General features: G+C 28.0%; 2 protein-coding genes across 2 annotated transcripts in view; one reads left to right on the top strand and one right to left on the bottom strand.

Moving 5' to 3' along the window:
- Positions 1-25,290, bottom strand: part of LOC141532577 (midasin) — a 74,067-nt gene that overhangs the window by 6,491 nt on the left and 42,286 nt on the right. The window contains 4 exon segments of the mRNA XM_074250986.1: positions 1-2,990; positions 4,765-4,976; positions 5,080-5,312; positions 6,647-6,791. Of these exon segments, the coding sequence (XP_074107087.1) occupies positions 1-2,990; positions 4,765-4,976; positions 5,080-5,312; positions 6,647-6,791 (3,580 nt within the window).
- The window catches only part of LOC141532578 (uncharacterized), a 46,691-nt gene continuing 33,581 nt past the window's right edge, over positions 12,181-25,290 (top strand). Inside the window, exon 1 of the mRNA XM_074250988.1 lies at positions 12,181-12,184. The gene's annotated coding sequence lies outside the window, so the exon portion shown is untranslated. The remainder of the gene's footprint in view (positions 12,185-25,290) is intronic.

The following is a 25,290-nucleotide window of genomic DNA, read 5'->3' as shown; positions in this document are numbered from 1 at the left end:
TTATTAATACATTTACGGCTGTCGTCAATTCAAATTCATTTGATTTACTTAAATATCCATTAGCCATCATACTGTTTACTATTATATTACATAAATTTTCACAACTTGTGATAATATTTTTGGCTGTACCAATGTCATCTCTGAAACGAGACATTTTTCTGGATAAATCAACAAAGCGTACATCCGATGATCGATAACCTGTTGATTTAGCTAATTCACCTTGAACGTCATATAAAATATCAAGACATTTTTTTGCACTGTCAACACGAGATGATTCGCCTCCATGTCCCATCCAACCTTCATCATCAAGTATATAAGAATCTAATGTATTTGCGTATATTAAATTCTCAAGATCTTCAATGTCATCGTTTATATATTTAAGCTTTAATTCAGTTTTCAATACTGGATCAATAAAACCTAAGTGACTGAAGAGGAAATATTGATGGAATCCTAAGTATACCCATCCCATTCCTCTATCAAAAGCTTCTGTCTTGTAATTACATTCATTATCCCAATTACTTTTGATTGATTTTATTTTCTCAATAGGAGTTTTATAACAAATTTCATATATATTTTCACAATTTCCCTGAGAATTATGTTTATCATCATATGTTATCAATTTAGATACATCATAAGTTTTTTCAACTTTATCAATAACTGCGAGATAAATATCAGTATAACATTTAAACGCTTTGTAATCGTTTAATATTAAATTGTATTGATCGGAATTAAAAGATATACTATTACGCCACAGCATACTATTTATTGTACTTATCTGTTGAATGTGTGTATTATAAAATCCTATTGGGGCCGTCGATACAATCGAATTTTCTTTGCTATCTTTTGATAAAAGTAAATCCAATAAAGTATTTATTAACACTGGATCATTGTCACAGTAATTAAATTTATCGTTTGATTCAATGTATTCTCCAGAATTTAAATCCTCGTCAAATCCGCTCATTAAGTAATTAATGAACTTGGAATGGTTGTAAGTATCTCGACCCTTATACTGAGTGAGGTATCTGAATAATTCCGGCAATAATCGTTCGCAGTTCTCACGTTCACCACTTTTATTTATGAGAGTCGATAACACGGCTATTAAGTTCACTGGCACGCAAGAAAGGTGGTTAAATTTATTTATTAATGAATCATTAATAGTAATACTACCGTTAAACGCTTCATTGAATTGACAGTGTAATTTATGTGCAAAAATAATAAACGTATGTTCATAAACGGGCCATAATTGGACATTCGCTGACATCTCAATTAAATTTTTCTTTGAATGAGTTGATAACATTTTTTCAGTGAATTCTTTTATCTTGAAGCTACTCAATAACTGATATTCTTCTAATAACAATTCAATTTTAGTCATAACATCTTTTGCCGTTTCTTCATTAAATTCATCATTGAAGATATTTTCCCAGAGTTTTGTCAATTCAAATCTGATGTTCTTAATTTCTTCTAATTGACGAAACACTAAATTTAACTGATAACTAAATTCTGTATTTCTAGGCAAGAAACGATCTTCAGAATTTGAAACAATTTCTTTGTAGTATTTAATCATTGCTTCGGATGTAAAAGGATGAAGAATATTAAGTTGCTCTTTAACTTTTTTAGTTAATTTTTTAAATGACTGTTGATCACGTAGATAATTATCAAATTCAGACATAAATTCTTTTAGCGATTCAATAGTATGTTCATTTTCATTGTTTACTAAATCATCACATTCTTCAAATGTTCTGGTAAGTAATTTTCTTAGCCAACGATAATGAACTTTTAATAACATTTCTGTATGATCACTTTCTATTTTTTCATTTTCTCGCCGCAATTTATTTATGAACGTTAATTGGCCTTGCTCGTAAAAACGCCGGAACCATTGAAGATCTTGTCTCAATTCAATGTACTTATCATTATTACTGCAATCACATAAATCTTTAAAATAAATATTGATCCAACGGTTTACCAAAGTAAGAAAAGGTACAAAAAACGTAGCAATTGGTGCTACACTGCTACACTGCTCATCGTCTGAACATACTCTGTCAGAGTATTTTTCTAACGTAATAATGTTCTTGTTGACAACTACAGATAATGTTTGGGGATATTTTATATCCATACTCTTCAAATAAAGTCTTAATGATAATAAATGTGCATTATTTTGATTAGATTTTATAGAGTTATCGGATATGCATTGATACCAAGGTAAAGAGCTCTCTAGATTTGTTTCAATTTGTGTTTGTTGAATTTCTTCTGTCATTTCTTTTATTTTATATTCTATAGATAGGATCAAATCGTCTGAATGTAAATTACGCAACTGCTCTAGTAACCATGAGCTTCTCAATGTAAAATCTTTAGTTGAAGATTTTTCAAAGAATGTTAGAAGTAAATAAGGAATTATTTTCTTGATATCGATGACAAGAAGATTTTTATTTCCATCTGGATTGAGATATTTATTAAGGAATTCCGTAGTTGAGGTACTCAATGATGCGTCTTGGCAATATTTATTAATCAGCGACAATAACAACGTAGCTTGCTGATTTATTATTGTCAATCGAACGTTATCTTGAAGATCGCGTACATTCCACGTAATAGCACGTAGATCAATAGTAGGTGGAACATTATCTGTAATATTGTACTGACCAATAATATTATTTATAATCGATAATACATGATGTTTGATATTGGAATTTTGAATGTATCGTGATTTTATGTAAACGTCTACACAGGCGGTTGTGAATGCTTTTTTCACAGAAAATCCTCTTGATATTTGCTGAGTAATCAGGAAGGCCGAGTGCAGTAGTTGAATAGTGCTGAGTTTATCTGTTAAAAGCTTTTGACTCAATATCTCACGGTGAATGTTTAACATCGCTTTTTGATGATTATTTTGTGTCAAACCCAAGTCGAACATCAATGATTTTGTATCAAGCTCATTTTCACTTTGACATTCTTTGTGGCCAAGCAAAAATATTTCAACACCTCTGTTTCTCATTGCTCTGTAAAATATCAAATACGGATTTATGATTAATAAAATATCTACAGTAAATAATAAATAAACAATTATAAAATATATCGTTAAATTTTTCTAACACGAACATAATCCGATATTAAAATACTTTTTTTATTTTTACTTTTATGGCGTAAATATTTTTTATATTGACTATAAAAGATAAGGTTTATATTAGAAATTTACAGCAAAATAAATAAAAATATAAAATGGAAAAAAACTACTTTAAGCTTTTAAAAATTGAATGAAAAAAATTTCAATGATTATAGAAAAACTTAAATGATATAATTTAAATAACAGTTCAATTATAATTTTATTTAATCTAAATAACTATGTATATAAATCTGGCTGTATTTAATGAATTTATGACAAAGTTGATATTTAATAATATTTTTACGACCCACTTTTATTAAATTGTCAACTTTTTTAATTGCTGTCTGATCGTTATTTATTAGAGACAGATCCGATTAAAATTAAATTTTTTGATATGTGTAAAAGATACCTTTGCTTGAAATGAAAATTATTTTAGGGTTTATTTTATATATCATGGTAATCAATGTATAAAATTAAAAAATTAGATGGGATTAAAAAATCTACGAATTAGATATTTGGAAAGCATATTCCTGATATTATGTCAATATTTATCACCAATATTTTTAATAAAAATTAATCCAAGAAAAATTGTAGAGATGTTTAAAAATACTTTACTATACTTTTTTTGTTATAATTTTTTTCTATAAGGGCGAAATATTCAGTTTAAAAAAATAATTCTCAATCGAATTCGATAAATATCATTTTAATTCAATCAAACATCTGAAAACGGTCTATTTTTGCAGTTAAAGAACACATATCGCGTTCTAGATGTCATAAAGGTGTATACCGGCAAAAGGTCCTGGTGAAAAGCCGTAAGGGCGTATAAAAAATTTTTTTTTTCGGAAATCGACGTAGTTTCGTCCGTAACATGCAGAAATGCTAAAAAAAAAATATTTTATACGTCCTTATGGCTCCCGGGACCCACCTCGGATGCCATAAGGGCGTATAATGAAAATTCTGTTTTTTTTTAAGTCCAAGAAAATTTTTAGTTAGGAGAAAAAATTTTTTTTGCATTTCTGCACATTTCATACAAAAATACTTTGATTCCCGAAAACAAAATTTTTTTTTTATTAGTCATAATTATTTATAATTAATTTTTTTGTTAGTCATTAAAAAAAAAAGTTACACGATTTATGTGTTCTGGTTTAAAATCTTAAAAGTTCATTAAAACTTATGCGTAAAATCGGTCTATTGTTAACGGATACTTACATAGCATAAAGAATAAACAACCTTTACAAATTCAAAGTCTGTAAGTTTCATAGTTTTACTATATATGGGTATAAATTATTTATAAGTATCGAAAAATTCTTCGTAGAGTTTTATAGCATGATAAAAATTATCCGGTGTCTTATTTAATGAGATCGTCTACCTCTTTTTCTGATTTTATTCAAGTTAAATCGAATTATTGAAGCGTGAGTAAGACAAACGTAAAAAAATTTGTGCAGTTCTAATGCAAATAAATTTTGATCGTTAACAAATAATGAATCATTACTTGATTTTAATTTACGACGAACGAAACGGCCGGGCAACAGTTACTCTTTTATATAATTGTCATAAAGCCAGGATTGATGAATACTTAGAGATTGTAATAAAAAAGTTTTAAAATACGAGAATAGCGACGCTCTCGAGTTGAATTATCTTAAAGCAATAAAATTAAAATAAAAGGTTACCTTGATATTTCTCCATAACGTGAATCCATAGTTAAGAAAAGACGGAAATTACTGTGAGGTTTTATTGTATGGATATTACCATCATTATCAACACCTCGCTCACCAATGGTAAGCACGCCACCAGGTTCAAGTAAACCGTTTAATCTATCTAGCACAGCTGGACTGCAGAGATTTACTTGATCTATCAAGAGCCACGTACCATCTTGCAAACACTGTGGAAAAAATAAATATAAACATTAAACATTTACTTAGAACTTGGATGGTAAAGTAAGTAAACAACAATTTAACTAAATGCAATTTAGAGCTAAAGTTTACCTTTACTAGCACGCTATCGATCCATTCAAACTTTCCTCCTGCATTCAGACAGTTGTCTTGCTTCACCAGCTTCGACAGATTTTGTAGTTTCTCATTGATCGATGTTAACTCCACTTTCTCAAAAGCTTCAAGTGTTTTCAGTTTTTCCATTCGAGAAATTAGCCTCAAGAGTTCTTCAGTACGGTGTAAAAAGTTTTTAGTCTCAATTGCCATTGTTGTCGAGAGAGTCTCTTCTGTTAAGATTACATACATAAAATTATTTAATGTTAAAAAGTTTTGTAAATCTCAATATGCATACTTCAAGTTCATTTTTTGCATAAAAAATATTAATTCAATAAATTGAAAATTTTTATTGTAAAATTCATATTGTTTTAATATTTCACTTTTTTATTTAACAGTAACAGAACAAAATCGAGTTTAAGAAATAGTTTATTTATCTAACATAAAAATTAATAAGCGATTTGTATAGATTAAAAAATTAACATTAATTTTAAATATCATCATACAAAAAATATATATTTATTTATATTTTTTTAAAAGCCCGCCTTTTCACTTCACAGCATTCGAGGGGTTTCGAACGATAATTAATATAATATAAACGGTAAAAAGAAGAAATACAACTGAATATTTTTTAAGTTATAACTTTAGTATAAATTTCTTAATGAATTGAATTAATTTTGTTAATTGTTTGTTTAGATACGATGTAATATGACGAAGTTAATTATTTGATCTTTAAATAGATGCAAAGTATCACCGCCATACATCGTACTTAAGGGGTTACATGGGTTTCACGGTTTCAAAAAATCGATTTTTTTTTAGTGATTTATTAAATTCTATAACATCTCTAGAATATTGTCCTAAAGTTTCAATAATAGTTTCAGAGATACAGTTTTCAAAAGTTGCGCGTTCAAGTCGCTGTTGTATTGAAACTCAAAACTTTAAACGCGTTTTTCTCAAAACTATGTTTTCGAAAACGGTTCCCACGATTCCTCGAGAACTTCTCAACCGATCTTGATGAAATTTTAGACAGGTCTTCGAGATATAATTTACAAGGTCTTGAACGGAAGATTTTTTTTTTCAATTACAACTATTTAAAAAAAAAAATTTCCGCGAAATTTTAGCCAAATTTTCAATTTTTTTTGTGAAAACCTCTGCAAAAAATCTAATTTTCATTTTTTTTTCGTTTAAGACCTAGTGTGAAATCTTAACTAGAGCATATTTTTTTTTTGTTTTTTTCCACTTCAAATGATCACTTCAAATTCACTCCTGCTAGGAGTTTTACTGATCACGCGGACGGATCTTTTTTTCCGAGGGCTCGCCAGAAATGACGTCACATTAGCAGAGTTTTTAATATTCTTTTGTCAAAATTTCAGTAATTCCTTATTAAACATGTATCTTCAAGATAGTAATAAGTTTGAATAAAATATTTCACTTTTTCTATTAAAAAAAAAATTGTTAAAAATTGACCATTTTTTTCCAGAGGAGACCTATATAACCCCATAAAGAAAACAATGAAGATAATAATTTTGAATTTATTAAAAACTATAAAATTGATTGAATTAATTACCATTAGATAGCTGTTTTATTCCTTCTAGCTGCTCGTAAAGTTCAGAGACTTGATGATTTTGCTTAACGAGAGTGATTCTCAAAGCGTTAATCAAAAGATTCTCAGTCCTTTCAATCAGCTCTTCCAAGTGTCGGTTGTAGTCGGTCTGAAAAAAATAAAGATTGCTTTACCATAAAAAATGAAAGTGAAAATTCATCAAAGTCTTTGGCTGCTATCTAATAAGTACTTTATAAAGAAAAAAAAAATAAAGTCTTCAGGCGATGTAGAAAGCATCATTTCTTGCGGAAATCCGTCAGAATAATCCTAGTATACGAAGCCTATCTCACATGAATCAAAATGATTGATAGGGGTCGCCTGAACACTTTTACCCCTTGATGATCTCAACGGACTTAAGCTTTTATTTTTTGCCTTTGCCTTTGTCGTCTCTTTCAACATGTCTCCCGCCTTTTTAATGTCAATCACGTCTGTCAGATTTCCGCAAAATTTTACATGCCTTTCAATCGATCGATTCCATATTCCAACTTGCACTATTATTTATTGATTATTTTAAAACTTGGGATAAATTATACGAAGAATATAAATCATTTTTTCACTGCTTTGGGGTACATTGAATTTTTTGTGTGGGTAAAGATATATGACCGCAGTTTTCTTTGTTGTTCTTAGTTTATCTTTTTTAGTCTAAAACCCGACGAATAACCATGTAGACACCTTGAAATATAATACGGAAAGTTTTTTTGCCTCCTGAACAAGAAATGAGGAGGTAATAAAAAAGAATAGATTCATTATGTTATCATTCCCCTCTAACAGTGTCGTCTGTAAAGTTTTTGTGATATTTTTTTCCTTTAAGGAACAAATTGAGTAAAAAAATTGATACATATTAAATTTGTCACATTGATACATGTTAAATTTGTCAAGCCATAAAAGTGCTTGAGAAAATTAAAATTTTTTGCAGTTCTGTTTGATATTAAACTTATAAATTTATATTGTAATAATATTTAAAACGTTAATATAAAATGTTATTTTTTGGTTAAAAAATAATAAAAGTTATTAAATATCAAAATATATAATAAATATTATATTATAAAAAATAACGATTTAGAATTTTTTTTCTTATTTTCACAAATATGTAAGAAGATATAAAAAGTATCCAGAGTGACATAAAAAATTGAGGACTTTCAAAGTAAAGTGTTATAAAAGTTAAATTTATAAAATAAAACGAATAAATTTTTATCCTTGGTAAACCAATAGACTAAACTTTGTAAAAATTATCGACGTAACTAAAAGTTATGACATTTAAATTATTATGAATAAATTTCACCGTGAGAAAATAATATTTGCAAATGAGAAAAAAAAATCATAACGATGAAAATTTTTTGAAATAATTAAGTTTTTGAGACAATTACTTTAAAAGTTGAAAATTTACAAGAAAAGATATCAATATAACTACTTGAAGTTTTATAAAAAAAGAAAATAAAGAGAAAGTTTTACTTTAACTTGGAATTCAAATCAATAACAAATGCGTATAAAAAATCTTTTGATTTATTTTATCAGCAACTTCGATACTTATGAGTTTAAGCATATACTTATATAAATAATAATTCTTTAAAGTCTTCTTAGAAGATTAAAAAAAACAACGGAAAGATGTTCTTCTGACGTAAATTGTTAATTTGTTTTTCATCTCTACTAGTCTCATTAATTTTGAACAAGAATGATATTTTTCTTGTAAATTGCATACAATTTTCTGGAAGGTCTTGTGTTTATAGTTTGTCGTAGAATTTCATTATTAGAATCAAGGTATTGTTATACTTTGTCGCAGAAAATTACAATTGCACGGAAGTGGATTCGCGGGATCTTACTAACAACTTCATAAGATGTTAAATGTCTTTTATTTTTTGCTGAAGAGCATTTTAAAATTTTTTTTTCTTGTAATCATAAAAAAATAAACATAAAATATTATATAGCTTTTTATTACTATAGAACTTATTGCACCGTGATGTTTTGTATAAAACATTAATCTTAGACAATTTATTGCAGGTTATTATTATAATTTACCACTGAGAGTGAAAGACAAGGAAGCAATAAAACAATTTTAAGTATTTGTACTCAATTTGACTGTACATCGACCTGGAAGGAATTATTAATGACTCAGCGCGTTGGCATCTAGTTCCGGAATGCGCGACGAGATAAGATTGTTGAAAATGAAAAAAGCTATTGATTCTTTTGCAGTTTTATAATAAAAATAAAAAAAACATTTTAACTATGTAAATACTCAAACAAAAAAAGAGAAAATAAATTAATCATCGAAAAAATAAAAGAAGAAAACTTCGGATGTTCATAAACAACTAATTACGGAATCTTGTAAAAAGATCAAATAGTAAAGAATTCACAGAGCAAAAAATTTTCAATTGATTTTTCGAAAGTCAGGTTTTAACAAAAAATTCTAAAAGAAATTATGGAGAGCTAAAAAAAATTATTTTGTTGATAACCGTTTCTTTTTTTTTCAAAAATTAGTTCTCTTGATTTTTAATTTCTTCGGTTAAGATCACTGTATTTTCAATCGACAACTACGCTCATTTAATTCAAAGATAAATTATCTTCTGTCAATATAATCAAGTAATAAAACCAAGAAAAATGCACGTTAATTGAAAATAATTCCGTTTTTTTTTTAAACTTTATATTTTTGACTCAAGAAGTAGTTTCTTCTTTTAAAATATTATCAGTTTTAACTAAATAATTAAAACCCCTATTTCAAATGACATGATTTATACTTTAATTGATTTTTAGAAGAATTTAAAACTTTTTTTGATAATTTTTTGGTTTAAGCGGCACACTTTAAATAAATCTTATGATAAATTTTAAATAAAAATTACTTAATAAATTAAGAGAGCTGAATATTATGAAAGAAGAAAATATTTTTCTTAAATGAAAATTAACTTAGCAAATAATTGATAATTTTACGAATTTTTGTAACAAATAAATTATGACAAAAAAATTGACATTTAGAAATTTAAAAAAAATAAAAATGCAATTTTTTTAAAATAATTTTTTGGAAGAAATTTATTTATTAAAAAAAATAAAAAAATTGTCAAGTGACTGCTTACTTTAATGTCATTTTTAAATCAAACTAGAATTTGAATTTGCGAGCGCAAGCGCGCACATGAATTTAGGGTTTGCATATATTTTTATGTTTTGATATATTTGACCAATCACGTTACGAATACTTTGCTTACATGATATATTTTCATATTTTTCATCTAAATTATAAGAGTGGACTAGAATTTGGATTTGCGCGCGCAAGCGCGCGCCTAATTATAGAGTTTGCATATATTTTAATGCTTATGATATATTCGACCAATCACATGACGAATAAATTGATGCCACATACATTTCATCTCAATTTTATATTAAGGATAATATTTTTTAAGTGAATAGTGTCGAGTCGACTCGTACATATACGATGGAGTATGTACGCGAGTGTGCGTAGAGAAAAATCATGCATGTATTGTGCTACACACAATTACATCTATATCTGTTGAGAGAGAGCGTGGGCGTACGAAATCAGATGACTATATCTATATATTAGCTCTAGCTTCGACTAGAAAATTCTCGAACAATTTTCTTACCGGAATTCGTTTAAATTCGGGAGTCATCGTAGTCGTCAAGTTGCGGCGTAGGCGCAGAACGGTATCGCGCAGATCGGGGCCGTATAGGAAAAACCGAATTGGCTCGTGCGGTGGCCAGGGTCACTAGTTGCTCAGAGGCCCTTAAATCAGTAGTAATTTACGCAATCGCTCTTGCACATTACATAGCATACAATACAATTCATAAATTTTCAAAGTCATATCGTTTTTACTTCACTTTACTCAATATCATTCAATTCATCTTCATAAACTCAGCTGAATCCAGTTATTCGCTGATCAGTGCAATTTTGTAGAAATTTGCGCGACAATTCGGGCAGACGCCATACATCCGAGCTCTCTCTCTCACATTTTTTGGGTATTGACGGCCCGTGGTTGATCACGCCGCCTTGGCTTTGATCGGTTCTCGCACACACACATACAATTTAACACGACTCTCAACGAGTCGTTAATATTCGCCTATAATTGGCAATACACATTGAACTATCCAACGGGAATAGTTCAATATTATTATAGTTACGGTCCTGCCCTGACTAAACAACAATAGTTACGGTCCCGCCCTGACTAAATAACAATTACACATTCATACACGATTTTTCTTGTACTTATCATCGAGGAGGTTTTTTTTATCTGACTTCACCAGATTTTTCCTCCTCTGGGACAATAAACTTCTTCCTGTTGTCTCAAACATCGAGTGTAATTTATTTAAAATTCCTATTCATCCAAAATATTAATCAAATAAAATTTTGAAAACCTGAAGCACGAAATCTCGGCGCTTTGACGAGCTTTCGACAAAACAAATAGCCAACATCTTCATTTAGCTTAAAAGAATTTCTAAACTGTGTTGAGTTAATAAATTTGTGATTGAAGTTTACAAATAACAAAAATTAATTGAGGGCATAGTTAAATTAAATTTTATACTTTAGTTCAATACTACTTTATTGATGATTTTAAAGTTACTCTGATCCGGAACGAGGACGAAACTTTTTAATTTTTTTGTCCCATCCTTTATCGACTAAATTGGAACGTTAATTAGCAAAAAAGTAATTAATCTTTCAAAATTTTAAAAGAAAATAACAATACACCAACTAATTATAAAGTAATTAATTCAGTATTGAAATAATGAAAACAATCTATATTTAGTTTTCATGAATGTATTGTTTATGAAAACTAAGCCATCGTTCTGTGGCTTATGAAATAATAATCCATGTATATAAGAGCAATTCAGACAAGTACAAAGCACATTCACGAGCTTTTAATAGTATGCAACATTTCTAGCACCATGTATAGAAATCTCTCTTGTTGACCTGTTTAACATTGACGATAACTAGCGTTCCAACGCTTTCAGTTTGTTCGACATGTTGGAAACAATAAAATAACATTAACAATCATTGTATATATACGTGTCGATTTGTTTATGTCCATATATTATGTTCCAATTTCAATTTTCATTCAATTATATCTTTACCTAGGCAATATAATAAAATTAATTAAAAATGGACGCCTATTATTATTTTGGAGTAAAATAAATAAAAATTCTATATCAGTGTCAGTTATATATTTTTATCTCCGAAAATATTGGTATTTATTGAAACATAAAAATGATAAATTGAAGTCAGCTTGTGATAATGAACTGTGAGTTAAGCCAATTGATAGAGTTGCAGTAAACGGGAGATAAATGTTGAAAAATTTATTTCCAATTTTAAGATATAGTATTTATGAATGTCATTATTAATATTTCAATTTTACGGGCGATAGCAATAGTAAGAATTTCTTGTATTACTTTTTTTTCTTGTCGAATCATGATTAATAAAGTTTTAACTTAAGGCTTTGTTTTTATAAACAGATCTGTGGCATTAAAAGAAAATGAGGAAATTGGAAGATTAATTGAAGACTTCTGGTAAGGACATTACGGCGGGTTTCATACTCCCGACCATTCTCTTTAAAGCCTCAATATTTTTTTCTATTTTCTATCATCTGCAGGTCTAACCAATCGCATGATTATTTTTACTAATTGAATTAATGAAGTTTTATTTTTTAAGTTAAAATCTTTTATACGCTGCGAAATATTGATTTAAAATTAAAACTAAAGATTATCATTTCTAAAAATAGTTTTATATTAAATCGATTAAAACTTTTAATCTACTTTAATTTATTTTCAAAGAGAAAAATAAATTTGATTCAAGAAAAAAAAACTTGACTCGAAAAATCATTTTGATGAATTTTCTTGTCTTAAATCAAGTAGAAAATTTCTTGAACAGACTAAAATTTATTTAAATCAAGAAAAATTATTTCTTCAAGAAATTTTTCTGCTTGAATTTATAGACAAAAAGAAAATTTTTAAAAATTATTTCTTGGCTCAAAATTTTTTTCTTAAATAAGTTAAATTTTATAACGGCCTAATGTTAAAAATATAAGTGTGAATAATAATGTAAATGTTTACTTTCAAGAGTCATAAAATGGTTCATACAAAAATATTAAATTTTACATAGAACTTTTTGGTATTGTGTCATTTTTGAGAACCGTAACTTTTTAAGTTTTTTTGTATACCATATGAGGTTTTAACTTTATTTCAGCAACTTTTTTTTTGCAATAGAGAAAAAAACCGTTGAAATAAAACAAAAAAATGATACGAAACTTTATAAGATTACGGAAAAAAATTGAAACAAAAAAAGTAACACACGTGATACTATGTCACATGTTGTGAATTCTCAGTGGAACTATGGCGGAAAATGATAGACGATTCCTTATGCTCAAACGAGATTTCAGAGGTATAACGGGTAGTCGCTAGTACAAAAGAAGAATAGTACGAGAGGAAAGCGATGTAAGAGAGCCAAGATTTTTCAATGTTCTCTTTGTTCTACGTATGAGTTACAGGCATTCCCTCAGGCATTACTATATACCAAAGGGTTTCCCATAGCTGCAATAAACTTTCCTACCTTAACATCACTGTCTGTTTAAAAAAAGTATATAATAGAATTTGCGATTAATTGTAGCCATTAATTGTCCAAAGTATTTGCAGTTAAGTTTATTTTCTATTGAAAAAATGAAGTTAAATTACTGACGATAATTTTAAGTTATGATCTTAGAAGAAAATTCTCTTTATAAAGATAAAGTGTGGTATAATGAATTAATGAAAAAAAAAAATTGAAACGTATATGAATATAGAGTGTTTGAAGATGAGATTATTGTTAGATTACAAGAATAATTTAAAATATAAAAGGATAACTACTTTATAACTTAAATTAAATGTATAATAGAATTAAAAGCAAAAAAAAAATATTTTTATTAGATGGATAGAAGATGAGGCATGGCTTTCACAAAGGCAATATAATAACTGGTTACGGAAACTCATCTAACTTCTTATGCATGACGTTTTCTAACTCTATCAGTCTTTTAGCTCGACTACAATGGAACACCGTATTTCCAACTTCACAGGCGAAAAATATAGACAGGAATTTAAGGGTAAATGCTAAGATTTTATACGGCTACTGCATCACTCACAGAGGCGAAACTAATAACCCAGCGTATAAAATGCACGCTCGTAAATTCAAGAGAGAAAAGCCGCAAATGATGAGTGCGGTGAATTATTTAAGTTAATTTATAAATGAATTTCTTGAATTTTATTTAACTTCTCACACAACCATATAAATATTAAAAACTTCCGAGGTTAAATTAATAAATTTACAAGATTAAATGCTCTTTTTTGCTGATTACGAAAGATTACATTTACAGAAAGTAATTTATAGTAAAGTATATTATTATAATTTTACTTCAATGCATGATATTTAATGAAGATGGTAAATTTATATGAAACTAGAATTCAAATTTGCGCGCGCAAGCGCGCGCCTTACTATAGCGTTTGCATATATTTTCATGCTCATGATATATTCGACCGATCACGTTACGAATAGTTTGATGCCACATACATTTCATCTCAATTTTATTATGGGATTCAGTAGGTCACAACGAGAAGTAAAAAATTTATAAAAATCAACATTATTTTTATCAGACTGTGCAAATTTTTAACTTTCCGCTTTGAAAATTAAAAATTTAATTTTCAAAAGTAGGAAGTTAGAGAATTTGATCCGATTTTGAGAATACAAGTTTTTATCAGATTTCCACACTTTAAGGCCCTAGGAACCTGTTACGACTATTTCCCGTTGGAAGAAAAGATTATATGAGAGATAAGGAATCCTAGATGTTTGGTGGAATTCGTATATGGTATTACATTGCATTCTATAATGATCTTAGGCAGCACGCAATTTTCAAGTAATTTCAACTTACGTTTACTTCCCAAGATCATAAACTTGGTCTTTTTGTAATTTATTTAAAGATTGTTTTCACGGGTCCAGTCTGCTACCGCTTGAGCATCAGTAGTCAGATGGAAAGCTGCTTTATATAGTTAAAACAATTTGAAGAGCAAGTAAACCTATTTATCATCAGCAAATAATCCATGTTTATAGTATTTTAATTTTTTAACCACAATATTTAAACTATAAGAAATAGGATTGGACCCAATACTGATTGAAAAAAAAGTTTGAAATTGAGAAAAAAAATTAGGAAAATGATTGACCCTGAAGGCCATCCCTGCAACTTCTCGTTCATTCCATACTTAAGCGTTCAAAATTCCACTTATTACGTTTTTCAGCTCTTCAAGCTAGAAAATTAATTTTCGTGTCATTTTAAGCTTTTCGAGCTCAAAAGTCTGATAAAAGTTTAATAAAACACTATTTTCTGAATTTTCAAACCGCAATAACTTTTGAATGAATGAACCGATTTTCACGCGGTTGGCGGCATTCGACGTAGTTTTTGAAGCCTCATAAAGTATCTTCAAGTTTAAAGTGATTGAATGAGGAATTTCAAAGTAATTCTAATTTTCAATTTTTTTAGCCGGAAGTTAAAAAAGTTTATTTTTCGATTATTTGAGCTACACATAAACAATTATATTTTTTTATTTAGTTTAGCTCTTTTGAAAAGTTTGTGATAAAAGTTAAAAAATTTTGTCTTTTGATTTTTAAGAGGGACGTACTTTAAAAATTAATTTCCTACCGGATTAAAGTATAAAGTATATAATGTAGACTTTTAATAAACAAATAACGTAAGAGAATAATAAATATTCACAATAGATGCTTGTAAGGTTTGTATGATATTGTGAGTAGCGATTAAATATTCAAGTCTTGCATGCTGATGGATCCACAAATGCATAGTTACTTACTCAATTCTGTACATGAAACTGTTCTACCTCAAATTCTCTGAATTCCATGTTCACTGGCGTACAGCGTGCTCTCTTTCTTTAAATTTAATCTAATGACGAATAATATTGGATCACGACTATGCAATATATTTAACTCCATAGGACACGGAACCACAACAAGATTAACTGCAACTACGGGTATATCTCGTTGGAGACACGATGACTCGATACAACTCTTGAATTGAAGTTAATAAATCCCAAGAAATAGCAAAAAAATAATAATAATAATACTACAATAATGATATAGTTATTCAAATGCAGTTTGAAAACAGATAGCAAGTGTAAAATTGATAACATCAAATTGTTTTCTGATCAAAACGATTGCGCATTAACGAAAACTACTGCACTCAATTTGATATTACAAACGAGAAAGAAAAATCATTATCATTATGATAATTGTGATTGTTCGGAATGATTACATGATCCTCCGAGGATATCGAACTACGCAGTAAAATAAATTGTTCATTGTTACGGTGATCCGCGTTAGGACCTTGCTACTGCTAAATTTAACTAGTGTACCGATTTTTTCAGAGTTTGGCAGGGCCTACTACGACTAATTCGTATCACTTGAATATGACACAGAAGGAACTCGTGATTGATGATTCAAAATTATCAATGAAATACTGTGGTGTGTGAGGAGGGTAATTTATCCCTTCATAAGTTATCGATTAATTTACTTATCTTAATCTTTCTGCACAGAAAAAAAAATTTACTTAAATCAAGTAAATAATTTTACAGAACTTTATCTTCTTAATTTGAGTAGAAAAATTCTTAAACTAAGAAATTTATCTTGATTTAAGTAAATTTTACTTAATTCAAGAATTTTTCGTCTCAATTTAAAACAATGAAATTCTTCAAAATTATTTTCTTAGTTCAAGAATTTTTCTCTCGAATCAAGTTAATTTTTTTAACTATCCGCTATAAAAATAAATTATTAAAAAAAAATCGGGAAGTTATTGGTTTCATCCCGGTTTTCGAAAATCAAGTTCTCATCAGATCTCTGCATTTTGAGGTCCTAGGAAGCTGTTCTGACCATTCCTACGAGAGTATCACTGTGTATGCTTGACAGATTTGAATGAACTGGGCAGCGTTCAAAATGAATTGCATCGAATGCCGCCAATTTTGACGGAATCGGTCAATTCGTTCATTTAACTCGAGACATTTAATTTTTAGAAATTCTAAAAAGTATTTTTTAACACAACTTTAAAATTTTACGTACACAGAAAAAAAATTAATTTGAATCAAGAGAAAAATTCTTAGACCAAGAAAATAATTTTGAAGAGTTTCATTGTCTTGGATCAAGACGAAAAATTCTTGAATCAAGTAGAATTTATTTGAACCAAGAAAAATTTCTTAGTTTAAGAATTTTTCTATTCAAAATCAAGAAGATGAAATTCTTCAAAATTTTTTACTTGATTCAGGTAAATTTTTTTTTCTTGAGTAGAATCGTATGGTAGGTGATGAATATTTTTTTTGTTCTTAAAAAATTGCGTCGAATGCTGCAAGTCCCATCAAAAGCGATTGATTCAATCGAAAGAAATCGCAATAAAAATTTTTCAAAAAAGTATAAGAGTTATGTTTTTGACCTCGAAGAACTCAAAACTTTGAAATATGTAATTTCTCGAGCGTTTTGAACTCGTACATAGTGGAAAGTTTCCGGGACAGCCTGCAGGGTTATCAGTTTTCCAGATTTTTTCAGTGTGTAAATTAATATTTACTTTTTATATGTGTACACTAATTATTTATTCTATTTTCTTGACAGGCGACCGCAAGAAACTAATGCTCCATAACCGACTAAATAAATTATCTATCTATCCATTGTTGTTGTTATTATTAATTTTCCATTACAATTTAATTAATTACTAGAGTTTACAACAAGAAGATTGCGATAATAAGTTTTTTGGCCACAGGGCATCTCAATCGATGATGCTCCAGGTGTTACATTCTCACACTATTGGAAAACAATGAATCTCTGAACATCCCGAAAGGAACACCGATAGTGTATATGTTTATTTTACCAAGCAAGATCGACAGTACTCTAAAATGTAGAGAAACCTCAAGAGAACCCATAAATTGGAAAAGAGAACATTGATCTCATTGATTTAAAATAAATTTAGTCACATGACTATTGACAATTGTTCGGTAAGAATATTAACTGAATTAAAATAAATTTTTAAGGACCGAAATAACTGATCTTTTTGCACTTTTACATGATCGAATAAAGTGTTCTATTTTTATTTAACGTAAAATTGCTGACCTACGTCTATAAAAAGAGTCGCTACGGCACGTTTTTAGAAGATGTATGTTTCGAAGATATATATCTAATCTAAGATACGCCTATTCTTTAAGTAACAAATAGATTAAAAATTCGGTTCAATTTTATTGTTATAGAAACTACTTTTTCAATTTTAATTTTGTAAGTAGTTTTTTATTGCATAAATGTGATAAGCAGATGATTTAAACACTAATTAAAGCTAAAAAGAAAGTACATTCTTAAGAAGAAATCCAAATTGCTCTATTCAGACTGCTCTGGCTAAAGCCGCATATAATGGCTTGTAATTTTATTAATGAAAGAATAACGTAGAAATTTTTTTTACCGCTATTTTGTATCAAGTACCTGTGATTTTAAATTTGCTAAATTAAAAAATAGTTTTTTATGGTTCAGTTCAAAATGTTTATTTACTCTGGCAAATAATGAATTTGTTTCGAATTTCTGCTTGGTTTATGTACGGAATTTTTTTTTTTTTTTCCGTTTATTTTCATCTTGCAGTTACACACTTCGGCTATGATTATATTTCTCTTTAGATAGCAAATATTATTTGGAATACATGTTTACCATAGCTTCGTAGAATATTTAGTGTTCTCTTATGAAGTTTAGAGTTCTTAATGAATTCCAAACATCCATGAATGAATCATCAAAGAAAAAACAAAAGTACATTTAAAAGTTTATTTTTCGTCAGCACTTGACTTTTTTTTAACCAGTAAAAATAGAAATTAACCTTATTTATTTTCTTTCTCAAAAAAATGTCTAATTTTGAAAGAAATGTAGTTACAATTTTTTTACTAATAAATTTAGGAAACAGTTTTTTCTTCAAATTTTTAATTTTGGATTCAAATATGATATTTTTTTTGTGTCATTGAATTTTTAACAATTTTTATTTGTTTTTGAAGTAAAGTCGATTAAATTAATGAGCTATTGTAAGATTAATATTTTTTTTAGTAATTGTATTGAAGTATAACTGACAGATAATTAAGTAATAAACTCTCAAAGGTCTAAAGAATATTTTTTAAATATAAAATATAAAATAATATAATTTTTTTTTGATTTGGATAATTAAAATTATAATTCTAAATAAAAATTTAAATTTTATAATTTCTTTTACGTGAATGCTACTCGCAAGTATTTGAAATTTCCTAAAATTGAAACGAACGCCGAAGCTTCTTGAAATTTCCCATAACTGTAATGTACTAACTATAAATTGTATGGGTATATGAAAGTTCTTAGTTTCAGTATTAATTAAAATTTAATTCTTATCATTATACTTATTGTATAATTTATGCTTTAATAATTTCATCTAAACGAAATATTCCTTTTGTAAATTCTATTGAATTAGAGGAAAAGAGTAAGATATCATGCATTATTAACCAATGTGTTTAATTTTTTCATTCATAACATTATTAAAGAGTAACATATCATCATGTTTTTCTACAAAAAAAAAGAATGAATGAACTAATTAGCTTTTTAATTTTCCATTTAATCAACTCGAAGCATCGGGTAAAAAATTAAAAAAAAAAAAAAAAAGAGGAAAAATGTTAATTTGAAAAAGCATAAAACGTTTTCACAAATAATTAAAACCAATATCCATTAGGATGTAAAATACTTGAGGCGATAAATTCTCGTGCAACGAGAATAGGATTGTGGACCGGAAACGAAAGTGTATCCCGTCAGATGTAGTGCGTTGTGAAGATAAAAAAAAAATAAAAATTCCAAGAGAAAAAGTAACAGAAATATGAAAAATAAAATAAATTGATGGAAGTTAACATGTCCCGGGCAATCAGGGCGTCTCCTTCAGAGCCACGGTGACGTGTGAGGGCGTGACGATAATTTTTTTCATGGTATCATCTTTATTTAAGTTTACAACTTTGAAATAAAAGTTGAGTACAAAAGGTATAGAGTATCATGTTTACATTTTTGGTGGATGAAGAAACGGAGCTTGAGAATTCACCGATTCAAGTGTAGAATATGTTGCGTTGTGCAGTATATAGTATATATGTGAAACTAAAGGAAGCAAGAGCTACATATACAACAGAAGCGGGGGATGAAAAAGCTGGTGGTGAGGCAGAAAGCAAAAGGGTGGGTTTTAGCTTCGAATCGGGGCTTGCTTTCAGACGAGTACGCAGTGCTCTCTCGTCTCGCGACCCGAGAGAACCGACACTCGTGATCATTTACACGCTTGTACATGCGTTCACTTTTATTTATTCATTATCAATCGTGTGTATAAAAATACATTTATCTATTTTTTTATTAAATATTATTTTCATCATTAAAATTACATTTTATTTATCTTATAAAAAATTTTTTTTTACGATAAATAATTATGAAAATTTTTATTTTTTATTTATATGTTTAATTATTATTAGTTTGTAAAGAATTTAACTATTCAAAATAATATATGTGTAAATAAATTTGAGATTTGAATAATTAAATAAAAAATTGAAGGTAATGAAAAAAAAAATTTTATTTTGAGTTTATTATAAATATTAAGTAATTTTCGCGCAAAAATAATGTAAAAAGATAGTTATTGAAATAATATAATTAGAGTAAGAATAGAGAAAGTATATGTGAATTGATAACATTGTGATGAGATAGGAGAGTTAACAACAGCTGTGGGTTGAACGGTTGACTATCACTACTTGTTAGAGGTTGTACAGTTGAGTAGTCGGACAGTAACAGTAGCAGTACAGAGAGACTTGGTTTGTCTTTCTGGTTAATACTACGATTATGCGGCCGTCTGCATACGCCCTTGATTCGCAACTGACAATGTATACAGACGATATCCCTTTGCATCCCGATAGATTTTGATACGTCCCATGAGTTTACTCTTGTTAATTATACCGGTTGTTTAGACTTGTTTCCAAGAGTTGTAATATTTACAATATTAATTCTCCGGAGATAAATTTACGTATATATTCAAGTATTAAGAAATAGTACTTGCTGTACTATAAATAACTAGTTGATTAATGTGCTTAAAATTTGGTATATTTTGTTGAGTTAAAAAAAGAATAAAATGGTTAAATCCTCTTTGCTAGTAAAGGTTATTCTATTATTGGATAAATCTACAGGACAGATCGGAGAACTAGGAGTTTGAAATTATTATTTTTTTTATAACTCCAATTTTTGTCTTATAAAAGATAAAAAATGAAAATAATTGAATAGTTGGATTTTTTCGGTTGGATTTGTTCGAGCGTCACAAATGTCGTAAAACTCAATAAAATTCTTGTGTAAAACCACAAGATCGGCTTATTGGGAAAATCAAACAAGAAAAAGAAACTTTTGTATGTATACGCTTATTGAAGTAAAAAATTTTTTAAAATAAATTTGTAAACAGTATTATTTTTATTACACGTAATGTATTTACCCACGTACTTGTAAATATTATTTTTCAAGTTATTTACCGATTCTTTCAGTAAATATGCAAACATTAAATTTTTTTATTACATTAAATTTTCGTATGTTGTTAAACTTAATTTAACTGTCGAATTCGGGTCGATTTATATATATATATATATATATATATATATATATATATATATATATATATATATATATATATATATATATATATAAATGTGGAGAGGAGACTGAAATTTAATTTTCGCTACTACATTTATTTCTTTCACACCTATCAATTTGACGGGTGGAAAGTTTGCAGTTACTTTTAAATTAATTTAGGACTATTTTATATTTAAGCAATTAAATATGGTATGTACTTCTAATAAAAATAATAATAATAATAATAATAATAATAATAATAATAATTAAGAGTACTATTCAATGTAAAATTATAATTGTTTTATGTTGTAATTTCTATAATTGTAGTTGGGATAGTTTAGATAGTTTTAAAAAGTCAAAGTTGAAATAAATTAAGCAAGACAGTACATAAGTTTTAACCGCTTGGCCCAGATCCGAGTAGGAAACAAACTGCTTAACGGGCTTTGATTTTAACACTGATATTTCCCGGTCACAATCTAAGTCACCAGGGACAAAATAGATAGGATACCAGATTCTTATTTCAGATAAACTCAAACATAACCAAAACTCAAAAACAATAAATAAATGTTTTCAATACAAATTTTATTCCAAAAATAATAGTAATAATATTATTTAAAATAACTCTACTTTTGCGCTCGAATAATATTAAAACAAATACGGTGTGCAACAAAATTATGGTCCAGATATTTAGTATGCAAACATAGAATAAAATATCAGCGGGCCAAGTAAAAATTGAAAGAATTTATGTTAAAATAATATTAAAATGTATTTTATGATAATGTAGCATCGTGGAACAAACGTATCCTCAGCCGAATATAAAAGAATAAATTAAAGGGAAGATTAAAGTGTCAAAAATGTATAAAATATTTTGAAGTAGCTACATGAAGTTGAAAAATATAAAAATGAGGTAAAATAATATAATGTTGTGAATTGTCAAGTTTACGCGAAAGAGTTCAGCCGGCAGCTCTATTTCTATGAGAAGTCTTCAAGTTTATTTCTACTTTAACTTGTGGTGTCGTCACACTCTGGTTATCTTGTTTGCTATCCTTTTACACATAACATATCACGAACATTTATCAAGTAAAAAATGCTACTAGTTGACAAAACTAAAATACACCGCAAGAAATAAAAAGCCAATAAAATGTATTACTAAAAATTAGTAAATTACGAAAAAATACGGGAGATAAGATTACTGCTATTTATTTTTAAGCATGTTTTTTTTTTTTTATAAAAACTATTATTGAAGTGTTCAAAAGAAATAATTTGTTCGAATATTTTGTTAATTGATTAAAAAGCGTCAAAAAGTTTTTTTGAATATCAATTCATATTTTAGAATTTGACTGCTTATTTTGGGGCTTTATAATTGTAACATTTTATTATCTTGTTAAAATTCATAAACTCTATAATCACAGTTTTAGTAGAAAATAAATCTGATTAAACTAACTGAAGTTTAGGCCAGCTGTACTAGCATTATTTAATCCTGCTTAAGGATATAATCCGTACTCGGGTAGTTTGTAAAAAAGTAATTAATTTCTATCGACAGAGACACTTATTCATTATCAGATATGTACCTCAATTTGTCAGCTTGTTGAGGTCAGTATGACCGCAGCGGCTCACATGTGTATGTATACTTTTTATTATTTTTATCTGTTAGTGGGTTCCTTGATAAACTGTTCTGTTTACATGAGATCCAGATTTATGTCTCTTAAAAAAGTACTTTTTAACTTGGAACAGTTATTGGATTTTATCACAACATCTGTTTATCTTGATGTTAACTAATATTTGATTAAGTTAAATTAAATATTTAAAAACTTTTATTTCAAGTATTTGATCAAGAGTTATTAACTTAATATTGATGAAAAAAAAATTGTAATAAAAATTGTTTCTACTTTACTTAAAGAACTTGAGTTATATTTCCATCGGATTTAGAGAAGAAACATTAAGAGTATATACATATATACAGAAAGAGATAAAGAGAGAGAGAGAGAGATCCACAGACACAGTTGATGAAACGAAAGTTGTTAGAAATTTCATCACGTTTAGTTAGAGTTCCATTGAAAATGTTTTTTTCTATTATTACTACTATTTTTTTTTTTTTTTATTAATTTTGGGTTCTACAAATTTCTATGTTATAGTAAAAATGATAGACTATTTGATTAATTATAGTATTTCAAAATCTTTTAAAAAACTTATGGAAAATAACAGTGATAGAAAAGTTAACGTGATTTAAGAAAAATAATTTTGAACCAAAGAAAATTTTTTAAGAAAATCAGTTGTGCTTCAAGAATTTATTGTCTCAATTCATAAATACTTTGATAAGATCCTCAAAAAAATGATAAGCTCAAGCTTAATACAGTAAAATTGTCATTATGAAGACAAAATTTTTATTCTAGAAAATTCTGAAAAGTTTCATAATTTTAGCGTTTGTTATAATCCGAAAAAAAATAATTTTTAGACAAAATTTAAATTTCTTAATGACAAAATTTTCGCTGCTGCGAAGAGATCGAATGTATTAATGGAGGAGGTAATTTCTTGAATTACAAAAGCTGAATATTTTACAAAAATAATATATCTTCAATAGAACATGCAATACTTTTTGTGACGCAAGCAAATTTTTGTTTTCAATGAAAATTTGTTTTTGTTTGATAAAAAACTTATAACTATCCGCACGAGCGACTGCGTTCACGAATCACTTTATTTTTACGATAGAATTTACACCAAAAATCTACTAGATACGAGTATCGTAGGTCAGTAGTAATAAAAGTATTTTGACATATACTTCAATATCACGTGTGATGTAAAATATGATATGAGAGGTATAATAAAATATCAGCATCGAAGGTGAAATAAAAACGATAATTGCACTTTGAAAATTCTCAATGGACACTTTCATTAACGATAACTCAAAATTAAGTTAACATATCACGGGGTTTATATTACGTTTAAATTAAATAATACTTGCGTGTGAAAATTGTAGTTATACTTCATTATTTATTGGCCGATTATTCGTTTTAATCTAAAAATTGCACGAGTTTGGAATTATTTAGTATTACTGTACCAGTGTACCAGTGTATTATAGTATTATAGAGTGAACAAAACGTAGGGATGCGAAAAGCATTCGTTATTCCGTAAGAATGCTTTAAGCACGAGTGCGAAAGATTCTCTCGATTTTCTATAACAAGAGGTGTGATGTCGCATCGTGCAACACAGAAAGGATTCTTCTCTAAAATCCTGCGGATTTTATTTCCATTTTACGATTTTGTTATTTTTATCTCTTCTATCTATTTTTAGCTTTCATTTGTTTCTTTAATAAAACAGAATATTTGTCATATTCAAACCATATCTATATGATATTTAAGTAACTCAATTCAATTTTCAATAAAGGATGTATTTTTTCAAAGCCTGTATTCTTAAGGAGTCTTATTTTAAAACTATTTTCTTTCAAATATGTCAGTGATTCAGACTATTATTACAGAATTCAATACGGATATTGTTGAAGGTAATTTGAAAAATAAAAATTTTCGACTAAGAATTATTAACGCAATGACCGAAAACCCAAATACAATATTGAAGTAATATTTATGGAAATTAATATTATTCATTAATCCATTAGCTCGTAAATATTTTGAATAATAATTATTATTAGTAAAGTGGCGTATTAAAAGAAAATAAATAAACACGAAAAGTTTATAACACGCGTTGGTTTTCGCACATTCGCTTACACGATAGATTTTAGAACAGCACAAGTATTTTTTTACTACTGCATGCGTCTGCAGTGCGAAAGTTGATTAAACACAGCTTTTTTTTTATTTTTCCTCATCGTTATTTCAAAAGCTATATACTCAATACTGATCCGTAGAGGACATGTTCCACAAACTGAATCAATTTGTGTTTCATTAACGTTATCGTAGTGTATCCTGGCATATACTTTTTTTTTTATCGTATCGTACACCTGTGATATGGTAGTTATTTTTCA

This window comes from Cotesia typhae, unplaced genomic scaffold (genome assembly GCF_013202065.1).
Source record: "Cotesia typhae breed Kobodo isofemale line unplaced genomic scaffold, CoteBio_Ctyphae contig_65, whole genome shotgun sequence".
Classification (NCBI taxonomy): domain Eukaryota; kingdom Metazoa; phylum Arthropoda; class Insecta; order Hymenoptera; family Braconidae; genus Cotesia; species Cotesia typhae.
Note: the sequence above shows the minus strand (reverse complement) of the source record. Positions and strands in the feature narration are given on the sequence as shown.